This window comes from Lagenorhynchus albirostris, chromosome 8, assembly GCF_949774975.1.
Source record: "Lagenorhynchus albirostris chromosome 8, mLagAlb1.1, whole genome shotgun sequence".
NCBI classification, from domain to species: Eukaryota; Metazoa; Chordata; class Mammalia; order Artiodactyla; family Delphinidae; genus Lagenorhynchus; species Lagenorhynchus albirostris.
The window spans coordinates 67,744,853-67,757,954 of NC_083102.1; the positions used below are offsets into that span (position 1 = coordinate 67,744,853).

Genomic DNA, 13,102 nt, shown 5'->3' on the forward strand with positions numbered 1-13,102 from the left:
ATCAAGTTTGGGGCTTGGCCTTCAACCCACCCTACTTAGGTTAGCATCTGACAAACTGTGTTTAGGCGGGGGAATTATTTAAATCCTGAGAACCTCAGTTTCATCCACCAAAAAACTGAGGTTAAAAAGAACCACTACCTTATAAGGTTTTAGTAATGGTTAAATTAAACACGTGTGCTGTTAGCAATGTCCTGCACATAGTAAAAGTTCAATAAATGTCCATTTATTTTGTTACTTTAACTTTCTTTAAAAACCTTGAAGAAGTAGCTTTGAAAAGCAGACCCAACATGAACCTGTACTTTCTTCCCTTTCTGAATGCTGTATATCCAGTCCCCTGGACAGAGCTGTCATTGACTGATCTCTTCATTTTTTCAAGCATTTTTATCTTTTTCTCATTTATTAGTCCCGACCCCTGGGAGTGTCTGCGGTGCTCTGCTACTGACGGATCAGAGCTTCACAGACATTCCTTATTTCTCTAGTGCCAACCATTGAGACCAGCGAACAACCAATACCACATGTCTGACAGAAAACTGGTCCAGGGCAACAAGTCTTAGCAGGTGAGGCAACGTGCAAACCTAACCAACCCGTAATAGCTCCTGACACCTCCATCCAAGAAGAGGAGGGCAAAGGCCTCACCCTGAATTTCTAACCAGAGTCATGCAGGCTTGAAGCAAATATTTTTCTTACTCTGGGATCAGCCTTAATTATACATTTTACTACCGCTCCTTCTGAATACATGAATATATTTCAGGTCTATTCTGAGAAAGGGTATGTTTGCTAAAGAGCTATTTCTTTTAATTCTAGGTAACAGACATATTTTAAAATTCTTACAATGAATTGTTTTCAAATGTATTCTGCCCAATTTGATTCAAGGCTTTGAGTGCCAGAGTTATTTCTAAATTCTTTTACAGTTAAAATATATATTTTTTAAGGCTAGTGTAATGTGCTTCCACCTTTCAACAGCTGATTTTTCTTTCAAATATAAAATTTATAAAAGGATGGAATCAATTCAGAAGAAATAAAACCAAGTACATTACCTGCACCTTGAAAGGTTCAAATGAATTAATGGGATGTGTTAGACCATATACAACTTTTTCCTTTTCTGCCTCAAATGTTCCTGGAAGATAAACAATAATGATATGATTGACTTTCTGTGAATGAAGGAGCTAATTTAATTTTTTAAATGCTCATAGTTTTTACTTACCAAAAATTCTATCCCATATAATAAGAGTTCCGGCAAAATTTTTGTCTATGCAATAACGATTTCTGCCTATGAGACAAAATATTTAAAAAAAAATTTTTGAAAATGGAAGTTATACTTTTTGAAACAATGATATTCCTAAAAATATCTTTTCACTGACAACACTAGACTTTATTTGCTAGTAAACTGAGTATTTATTTTCCAACTGATTTTACTAAAAAGAGCAAAGACTTCCTTAAAGCCATAGATATTTAGAATTATCCCAGATTTCTAAAAAAGCATCGTTCACAATTTTTCTGGTCTTTAAAAATCTGGGATAATTCTAAGTAATTCTTTTTTTTTAGGACTATTAAAAAGTAATAATTAAAAATTAAATGGTCCAGAACAAAAGGCAATATGAAATAAGATAAATATCAATAATATATGCATTTTTTTTGATGTGATCTTTACACCTTTTCACTGCCTCTTTTCCAGGAAGAAAATTTTCCACTTACAGTAAGACTTTCCTATTTTTTTCATCACAAAAGACATAAGTAAAAATTAAGTTACCTTTGATTATATTCATTGACTCATAACATACATGATATTTTAATGCCCCAAATAAATAATAGTTTAAATTTAAAGAGTTGGACATAGTTTACTAATTTAAAAAAATTAAATAAACACAATCATATCCACATGATTGTAAATCAAAGGAAAAAGAATATTAATCCACCAAGCCACTACTCCAATAAATTCAACTGTCTCCACGTGTCCTCATTTCTTTACACATCTTCTGTACATGCAAATGTGCACATGAATGTAAAGGTACAAGGAAAATTCTCCCCTGGTACAAAAGTAGAGTGGGGCTGGCTACACAGATCCACCAACTCATTGCCACACGTAGGCTAAACAGTGGCTCCCAGTTGGGTGAGGGAGCACTTTGAACCTCAGGGAATATGTGGCAATGTCTGGAGACACTGTTAAGAGTCATAACTGGGAGGGGATACTATTAGCATCTAATACGTAGAGACCAACATCTTATAATACACAGGGCAGCCTGCACGCTCTCCCCACATTCCCAAGTGAAGAAGTATCTGGTCCAAAATGTTAATAGTGCAGAGGCTGAGAACGCCTGATATAAAGCAACATGCATGCGAAGGTGCCCTAAGGCCAAACAGGAAACTAGCAACTATTTCTTTTTCAATGTGGACATGTTTTTCTCCAGTCCTTGTGTTTCCTTTAATATGGAGGGAACAGCAAGAGCATAATGCTCTTGACCTCTGTACCAACTCAGTAATAATTCCCTGTGGTGGAGGTATGACTGTGGAGTTTGGAAGGGGAAACTGCACATGTGCAGCAGGACCCCAGCCTCTCCCCACCTGGAGGAGCTTGTGCTTCTGCTCTGCTCCCTGTCCCAGGGAGAGGGACCTGCCCACCTTGGGAAGGCAGGCCTGACGTGTGCCAGTACTACTGCCTGTGATGCCTGGAAACTTATAAAAACAGAACAATAATATATATTATTTTCTTACTAGCTTCTGTCTCTCAAAATGGCATTTGTGAGATTTATTCATGCCATTACATGTTACAATAGGTTGGACATTTTCATTGCGATGTAGTTCTCCATTACACGAATACATGAATAGTCTACAGTGTATCTGTTCTATTGCTGACAAACATGCGAATTATATCTTTTTTTCCTAGTACCTAATACAAATAATGTCAATATGCACACTCTTTACAGGTCTTTTGGTGAGCAAGTGTAAATACTTCTGTTATTTCTTAAGCTAGTGTCTTTAAACCTTAGGCACTGGTCACATGGGATTTTTTTTCTTTGTCAGGAAAAAGCAGTGTATGTTGAGTTTGTTCACAGAATTTAGGCAGAAAGTGAAGTGTTGTTTATTAGGCTTTCCTTAAATACCAACAGTTTTTAAGACCAAGACACTATGACTGTATACAGGAATGACCCTCAGCATGGGGTCAAGGAGTAACTTTCAACAAGCTCCTCACAATATGAAGTGTGTACCCCCTCAGCTGGTTAACTCTTTTTTCCATTACATCTGAGGAGAGCTAAGCAAAAAGGAAATTCAAAAGTCAGCTATGGAGAGGATTTTGTTTTGTTTTGTTTTCCTCCAGTCCTTTCTTTATAGATGAGGTGTGTCCAGGTACGAAGGAAGAAGCAAATGCCTATTTGCAGTGTGTGGTGACTAGGTTGGGTAATTGTGCTGAAGTGATACAAAATAATAATGTCATTTTTCAAGAAATGAGGAAGGAATGAAAGAAGAGATCGAATTTCCTCACCATGATGAACCCTATGATGGCTAGGAGTATTAAGAATCAGTTCCAAAGGACCAAGGTTATCGATGACCTGTTTAAAAGAAAAGGAACATAGTTATTAAATTATATATAATATTTAGGTACTCACATTAAAATCCCATATGGGTTAAGAAATATTGCTAGTTCCACGGTTGGCATCAGAGTCCTAAGAAGGTTCTCTATCTTCTGCTGTTCATATAAAGATAACAATTAGCTCATCACAATATTCTAAGAGACAATATAGTAGAGTAGTGAGGTTAAGAGTAGTGAACTGACTGCCTCAGTTCAGTCCCTGAATCCTCTATTTATTATTATGTGGTACTGGGGGAAATTACTTAAGCTTTCTATAAGTCAGATTCCTTATCTTTAAAATGGAAATAATAGTATCTACATAATAATGTTCTGAGGATTACAAATGTTAATGTATTTAGATGCTACTATTGCCAAGGCATACTTCTTTAAGTTTCATGTCATTTTATGTTCTTCACCCATCAGCTATGTCTTTGATGACTTATGTTAACAGAGCATAACTAGACGAAGGGAAACCCAGTATTATATTCGTTTTCTGGAGTTGGTTTCACCCAATAATCAGTCATGCAGTAACTTAGTATTGCAGTTGCATTACGGTGATCCTTGCTTATTCAAATAGACTCCTAAATGTTCTCTTACTGTAGATGCCCCATCTTCCAGTCCATTTCTGAGGCACGATTCAAAGTCAAATACGTAAAGGGGCTTTTTTGGAATTAAAGACCCTTTAAAATCGCGTCTATTATTCTCTAATGTTCTCTCTCAACATTTCTCAGTAAGAACCCCCCTATGCCAGAGTCTGCACACTCTAAAGAGTGTAGAAACCAGGTAGTTACCATAAATTAGAACAGCAGGCCATATTTAAGATATCCATTATGTCATACAGTTAATATTGGACAATGTGGGAACGCTTTTCATCTCAATTACATTATTCTTTCTTCCATCAACCATGGCAGATAACAGCCTTTTACTTTTCTTTAATCACAATCTAAATAGATCTTTTAGAGCCTATTTATGACAAAATCAATACATTGATATTTTAAGAAATTATGCACCTTTAAAGTTAACTTCCATTTAAAGGATATATAAGGAATAAAGTAATATGTTAAGTGCTACTTAAGGGGAAAAATAGTCACTGAAATCGTAACACTGACATGAATTTGGCAACAAGTCAGTGGTACGAGAAAAAACAGGGAGCTGGGACTGCTTCATATGAAACGATATTTAAGATACATACAACCAAACATATTGTGGGGATCTTGTTTAGATACTGATTTGAACAAACCAAATATAAAAGACATTTTATAGGCAATGAGAGAAAACTGATTATAAACATAGTATGACATGATAAAAATACTGTTTTATTAGGAGTTATGATGGCATTGTTATTGCATGAGAAAATGTAATTGTTTTTTAAGAGTTGTATAACTGAAGTATACGTGACATGAGATCTAGGTTTTGCTTCATCATATTTGGCAATGAAAAGGAAAAAGAATAACTCATGAAAATGAATCAAAATCATAGTGTTTTTATTGAAATATAGTTGATTTACAATGTTGTATTCATTTCAGGTGTACAGCAAAGTGATTCAGTCATACATACCTATCTATTATCTATTATTTTTCAGATTCTTTTCCATTATAGGTTATTACAAGATATCATAATGATTTTTAAATTGAAGTTATGGAGCTAGAAACATTCATTCTATTATTCTCTCTACTTTTCTGAATGTTTTAAAATTTTTAAGACAAATTTAAATAAAAGAAATTACTACTCTAGTAATATACAGTAATGCTCAGTTAGTTGGTTGAAAATGTTAATATTGATAGAGCCCTATAGTCCCAAACATACATCTGTGTTGTAACTCTTTACATGGCAGGGTTTAATGCTTTTTTGGCAACCTCTGACACTGAAACACCCAATCTGCAATTGCTCTGCAGACATGCAGAGCCGCAGGAGCCACACGGTCCTCAGCTTGTGGGGTCCTGCACGTTCCTGAAGGAGAAGCAGCAGCAGCGCTGCCACATAACAATGTTGCATCTCTTCATAGGGCAGGTGTCACCAGCATCTCCTTATTAGACTCACTGCACACCTGAAAGAAACAGTCCTTGCCTCCTTCCCTGCTGCCCAGCTTCTAAGGGGTTCTCGGTTTCCATTACGGTACAGGCATGAAAGGATGCAAATGTTTGCAATGCAGAGGATATGTAATACGTTCTCTCTCTCTCTCTCTCTCTCTCTTTCTTCTTGTCTCTCTTTTCTAATCTAGAGTTCTATAGCCATTTTTAAAGTTATCCATAAGAAATGTATTATGGGATCCAAACAACAGACTTTTTTTGTTGATCCATAAGACTTTTTCGTTGATTCATACAACAGAACTCATTTATACATGAAAAAAATCTCTGTAGTTTTTAATTTCAGGAGTTCAAAATACGGTGAATATATAGCCCTTATATCAGACCACAGTCCTGTGAAATAAGAGGCAAAAATATTATCCCACAAATGCACTATTAATGACCAGAAATTGGGAGGGGAGTAAGTAGAAATAAGCCTTAATTTTATTGGACTACATTGCTTTGTACTGGTGGAAAAATATTTGTTGAGAAGAAGAATGGTGACGGATAGAGAACAAGAAGGGGGTTTCTCAGCAGTCAGGACATTGAAATCTGATGCTCTGCTCAGGCTTTGTATCTCTGGCAGAGAACCAGATGGGAAAGGAGAAAACCATTTTATCCTTGTTTGTGTCTTTGGTGGCTAACATATGTTACAAAAACAGACAACAAAAGGGGGTAGAGGAGACTACACTAACTGGTTTCTGCTACCCAGATGCATTTCTAATCCTTGGTCCCGGCGTGTGTGCAGCCAGATTTAAAGCCCCACAAATGGTAAGTGAATTCAGATGATTGGAGCCTTGGCTGCGGGCATTATTTTTTTAATGTCAAGTACTTTTCCTCAAAGAAAATCTTTTGCTTCTGCAGGCTAAAGCATGGTGATATCAATATTGAAAATTCCTTTTTTTTTTTTCTTTTTTTAGTAAAATGCCAAGTATAACACAGGCAACCAGAGTTAAATTTCCTTGTAGTGCCTATGAGTACCTTGGAGCTGGGGAAGACCACCTTGGTGTGGGAAATGATTCATCATTCAGACAGCCCAGTCAGAACCTCTCTTGTAGTAAACCCTTCTGATTCAAAGTCATGGAGAAGTAATTAATAACTAATAAGAGCTGAGTGGGACGACTTATCAGCCATTTTTGCAAATTCAGTCATTTAGAAATTCAACCGCATCTAGCTTTGAATCACTTCCCGAAAATATTTTACTGTGAACATAACTGGAGCTATTCTCAGTTTTAGAAGTTATTTGTCTTGCTTTTTTTTTAGATTTAGATGAGTTAATTTAAATTATAAAATTTTAGAACATATAGAGGACTTAAAAATAATATAGTGCGATACTCTATTACAAAAAAACATAAAACTGAAGCTCGGAGAAGTTAAATTACTAATCCAAGTTTAAACATCTTAGAAGAAGCCCTAAAGTCTTCTCAGTTTCAACTCAGTAATCCTTCTATTTTTCTATCATGTTGCTTTATGAGATATAGCACTTTTTCCATCAAATAAAAGAAATCTAAATTTTTAGAACTTTAACGGGAAATGATAACTAAGTGCTTTTTGACTACATTTCAAAATGAAATCCAGTTATTTAGAAAGAGCCCAGGAATTTCAGCTTCTACATTGCGCTCATCGTATTTTAGGCACTTCTGGGGCTTCTTAGGTCTCTAAAGCAACGGTCTGTGTCTTGTAGCCTGTAGTTTTCTATCAGGGTTTTATAATCTGAGGGCCATGGATGTCTAGAAGGGCCATTTATGGGCTTCAGAAGGCCAAGAACACCCTGAAGTGTCATACCAAATTTTATGAATATGTGACTATGGGTATTTTCTTGGGGAAAACTACTATTTTCACAATATACTCAAAGGGATACATAAGTCCCCAGAGGTTAAGAATCAATGTCCTAAACAGAGTGCTTTAGGTTGTTGCCTTTGCCCTTCTTATTTATATTGTGTTTTTAGTTTCTGTATTATTAAAACTTGGGTGCTAATTTCCCACCCAATCTTCAAAGACAGTAACTTTAACATTTTTTTCTGCCTATTTCGTGAAATCATTGTTTTCCAAAAAGATTGTTTCTTAAGCTGCTTTTACTTGTTTAATAATAAATTATTAAAAATAAGTAAATAATAAAAGTAACGATTTTATAATTATAAGCTCCATTCATTCTATTGATTAACCTTTATCCAGCAGAAGTGCTCTGGACTGGATTTGCTGGAGTGGTCACAAACTCCTTATTTCTCTCTCCACAATTTATGGTGGATGTAGGGAAGAAGAGTTAAATGTAAAAGTAAGAGAACAGGAACCATGAGTTTCATCATGTCATTTCATCATGTCATTTCCTCTCATCAAAACTAAAATGAACTCAAATAAAAGGATCTTCATAATGAACTAAATAAAGTCCAAAACATCTGGAATTCAAAGCCGTTCACATTTTTCCTCAAGACCAATGCCAATGCTCTCACTTTTGCCTCTAAGATCTTCATGTCCCATCCTGACCTGCTGGAATCATGCTCTACCTCCAAGACCTAGTTAAATTTTCCAAGCACTCTTCTGGATTTTTCTAAAGGGAATTTTATTTTCCTTTCTCTGAGTACATATCAAGATACCACTACTTTTTATGTCGGTCTGTCCTATGTCCTAATTATTTGTGTTCATTTCTGTGAAGACAGAAACTGGGTCTCACCCTTCTCGAAGTTTCTCACAGCACATACAACATTGGTTCGCACATAGTGATTTCTCAGCAAGATTATATTGGGTAGATAAGTCAACTTTACTGCCCTCCACACTTCTGCCTTTATAGTAGTGGTTCTTAAACAGGGGTGATTATGCTCCCAGGGGACTGGTGGCAATGTCTGGAGATATTTTTGGTTGTCTCAGCTGGGGAAAGTGCTATTGTATCTACTGAGTAGTAGGTTTTAGTGCCGCTAACCACCCCACAGGGCACAAGACATTCCCCGAAAATAAGAGTTATCTGGGAAGCAGCCGCATAGCACAGGGAGATCAGCTCCGTGCTTTGTGACCGCCTGGAGGGGTGGGATAGGGAGGGTGGGAGGGAGGGAGACGCAGAGGGAAGAGATATGGGAACGTATATAACTGATTCATTTTGTTGTAAAGCAGAAACCAACACACCATTGTAAAGCAATTATACTCCAATAAAGATGTTAAAAAAAAAAAAGAAAAAAGAGTTATCTGGTCCAAAATGTCAATAGTGCCAAGGTGGAGAAACTCTGTGTCATGGGTGTGAATGTCTTACTGTGCTCTAGTCTTGTGTAGTTCAGGAGGGAGGCTCTGTATAATTTCTGTCTTCTAATTGGGAAGTTGGAGGAAGGGGTGCATTAGGGAATGAGCCTGGTAGTTACTGCCAAGGCTAGAGGCAAAACATGAGTCTGGAGTGTCCTTAGAGTTTAAAGCCAGGAAAGTGAGTCCAAACATAATTTTTGTTTTAGTGAGGTGAAAAATTAAGACAAATAACTAAAAATAAAGGGGCTAACAACAACAATAACAACAACAACAAAAAAACACACACAGAAAATCACAGAGGCTAGATGATGAGATAACTGAATTATGATAATCATTGGCAGCTGAATTTCTTGAATTACCTTTATGCTCTCTTAGCACCAGTTTGTGTGGGCTTCAGTTTCAATGAAATGAATCAGAAATACAAAATGTAGTTTCCATGTCATCAAGTGCTTTTGAAAGTTCCTTTGAGAGTTCTCATGACACCCGCACCCCACCCACCCTCCAGTTACACTTTGAGTGAGCTGGATAACTTACAAGTCTAGAAGAGTGATGACACCTTCATAGTGCGTAGGTTACCAGCCTGAAATCGTTTGGCTTTGGAAATTGATAAACTAAGTACACGTGGTAAATCAAATATTTAAATGTCTATTATGAACCGATTGCAATTAATCTTTCCATGATATAGTTCTCAGAAGTTTTCTCACTACCTTACATTACATGAAAAACATACCTCAATAGGTCTTTCCAATTGAAATTGAAAAATCACTTACAGTTGAACTCTATAAGCATCAAAGTAAGTGTTTTAAATTAGTGTCTTGTCTGAAATTATTTCTTATAAAAGTAACTTAGTCCATTCTATACATTTCTTAATTAGTTTCACGGATTCTTCTGATTGGGAAACATGGGTTCGATTTTTATAGTTCAGTTAAGAATACAGAAATAATTACCGGATGGTCAAGTTGGATGACAAGATTTCCTTTCAACAAAAGTGATTAATTCAAGAGAGAAGTATTTCGTTTGTCTGTATTGCTTAGAAAATTGCCTCGTCTCACCTCACTTTGACTATTGAGGATAGGGAAGAGACTTTCTAAATCTAATTTTAAAAACTCTAATTCTATTTTTTCCCTAATTTTGGAATAATATGTGAATACCATATTACATTTCTACCCTGCAGTTTTTCTATCTGCAGACTGGCACCAAAACGCTAAAATATATTATTGAAAGGCCACAGAAATCCTTATAACAACTTACTTTTAAGAAAGAAGGCATGAGCTTATAGTTATTTGTAAAGTTCTTTCCAAATAAGAGATGCTTACAAATATTCACGCATCCTGTCTGAGAGGAAAAAATTATAATAGGGAAAATATGTCTTAAAAAGCATGTGTTTTACAGAATTCTCATTATAAAAATGAATGTGCTAACAATATGATAAATGCTGAGGGGCGACTGGGTTGAGGGTGAAGTGAAATGAAATCTCCGTAGCAGAAAAATGCCTGCATTCAGATGAGCGTAGGTTACAGTGACGACATTGACTCTAAGTAATCAAGACTTCTCCTTACAGCATCATGCGTGATTGATGTTCCAGAGGGACCCATACCACTGCAGGCCTCTGGGTTTCACTGCATCAGTATTTAAGGGAAATGCTAAGCCAGCTCCCAATACATTTATCATCTGATATAAAAATCACTGTCATGTTATATTTAACTAAGAAACATATGCTTGAAGTGCAGACTAAAAACAGCAAAACTTTTCAGGTAAATTAGTGGCAAGATCCAGTGCAAACCCAAACTAAAATTAAATGGACTAACAGTTATATTATGATTACTTGCCTTTTTCTTATCTAATTTTCTTTCTTTCTTCCTTCTTTCCTTTTTTCCTTCCTTCCTCTCTCTCTCTCTTTTTAACTTTTTCCTTCTTTCTTTCAACTATCTATCTATCTATCTGCCTTTCTACCTATCTATGTGTATGTCTATGCATGGGTGTTTTTGTATTAAAAATTTGGAGAATCTTTTATTTGGAAAGATCTTTACAATTAACTATAGGCTCATGCATATCTTTTTGAAAAGTAAGTGATTATAAATATTTCTATGACCTTTCAATAATGCCTTCCAGTATTTTAGTCCCATTTACAGATTAAAAAACCTGAAGGACAAAAGTATTAATGTATATACATATATTTATTTCTATTAAATATATTTATTATATATATACTAAATATTAAATACAAACTCAAATACCAATCAATGACAATTTTAGGTACCAAACTACCAGTAAGGGTTTTCTATTAGGGTTGGAAATAATCTGTTTCAGAGGATTAAAACCTGTATTTATAAGTCCTTATCAAAGTCTTTTATTAAAAGCTACTTGCAGAATAATCAGAGCAAGAAGTCTCTTGTCAGGGATTCCATTCATTCTGCAAACATTTATTGAATTTCTATGAACTTTACTAGGTTTTAGAAGTAAAAAGAAATAAAGCGAGATGCAGGTACTTCACATAGGAAGCTTATTTACAGCCCAATGGTCTCTTCAATGGAAAGGTAAAGCTATTTCAGAAACAAAGCTTTTCTAAAAACTTATCTTTCTCGTAAAATTTTGTGATTTTGCGGGAAGGATGAGAAAATCATTCTTTTTTTTGTCTTGTTTTGTTTTCAATTACAATGCACAGCAGAGACATTTGAGCTTACAATAAATTTGAATATGTAACTGGCACAAGAGTTATTTAACAAGAAGCAAATTGAGTTCCTTTTCCAGGTCTCAAGCTGAAAACTACCCTTAATAGAGATATATGCTTTTGCTTAGTTTTCTATAGTGCTGCTTTGCAAACAGTCCCATTGCTTGTTGCCAGAGAATGCTGTAGAGAATTCTCCCTTGTTCATAAACTTCATCTGACTGTATGGAAATTAAAATAACCTATGTGGGTTTCATTTATTCAATAGGTATTTACTGAGTGCATATTTTATGGAAAGTACTGTGTTAAGATCTTTTGAAAGGTCACGGAATAAAACAATGGAAATTACAATTTATTAGCAGGTAGTTTATTAATTTAAAGGTAGAATGAATGGCAATGTTAGATTTTTATTGTTTGCATATATATATTTATGTACGAATAGGTTTTTCTCTCTCAAAAAAACCTATAGCAATTCCTCACTTAAAGTTTTAGAAAAAGGATAAAATCCATAAATACTACAAGTCAACATATTAAAATAATTTTACTTCTTGTTCTGAATTAGTTGATCTTTAAACACCCATTGTTTTCCTTATTAAAAACTTAATCAATCTGAACAGTTATGGATAAATTTATACTGTAGAGCATCTGGTGATGAAATGTAAAAATAAAATCTTAATTATACCCCCCACTAGATCTGCTGTGTTAATTCAAGACAACAGATTCAAGTATTTAGACAGATGGTAGTGGAGGCCATATTAGCCTCTTGATTTCTCTACAGGGAAGCAAGAGAAAGCAGAGCTCTTAGGATCTGGGCTTGTCTGCCTACTTTCACACTTTGAAATCCTCGACAAATGCTGATTTATTCACAGCCAAATGTTTTCCTATCTGATTAGGCAGTTTTCTACTTCAGTAAGCATGTAATATGGAGGTAGCTGAATTTCCACACTAAGGAGTGAAAAAACAATATTTATAGTTTGGAAATAAAACAATCTGGAGGAATCAGGACTGTTGGGATCATAAAGAGCTTCATAGGGAGTAAATTTTTGATGAATCCATACCACAGGGTTAAAGAGTTAAAAGCTTGGTTTTAAGAAGAATGAGACTAGGCTATGTTTATACAATAAACAAGGGTTTTAAAGAACTGTGTTTGTAATAAATTACCTTGAAGGCTGACTCTTGTCACTTATGATTGTATTATTCCTCAAACAAGAGGTGGACAAGTTAGCATTCTATTTGAATTCATCTCAGCTTACATTTTGAGTAACACTTTTAACTTTTCCTTAGAAAAATGAATGTAAGTAGCTGCTGAATGTGTTCCTTCAAAGGGAGGTGGATTCCAAGTGACTTCTATAAAGCAACACCAATTAAATTGACCTAAGAAAAATGGGAAATATTCATAAGCATAACTATGTAAAACTTCATTCTTGTGTAACATCATTTTATTTTACCAATTTGGTCACTCAGTGAGAAAAGGAACCACATTGTTATTAGTGGTAGTAACATCATGTTAAGAGAAGGTAACTGACAAACTGAGAGTTTAGGTAGTTCTTACACAAACTCCAAATGTTTGAC

General features: G+C 35.2%; 1 protein-coding gene across 1 annotated transcript in view; it reads right to left on the reverse strand.

Annotated features, from left to right (window-relative positions):
- Positions 1 to 13,102, reverse strand: part of AGMO (alkylglycerol monooxygenase) — a 374,042-nt gene that overhangs the window by 172,469 nt on the left and 188,471 nt on the right. Inside the window, exons 7-9 of the mRNA XM_060156131.1 lie at positions 3,482 to 3,548; positions 1,205 to 1,270; positions 1,038 to 1,117 (exon numbers count right to left, since the gene is read on the reverse strand). Coding sequence (XP_060012114.1) covers positions 1,038 to 1,117; positions 1,205 to 1,270; positions 3,482 to 3,548 — 213 coding nt within the window. The remainder of the gene's footprint in view (positions 1 to 1,037; positions 1,118 to 1,204; positions 1,271 to 3,481; positions 3,549 to 13,102) is intronic.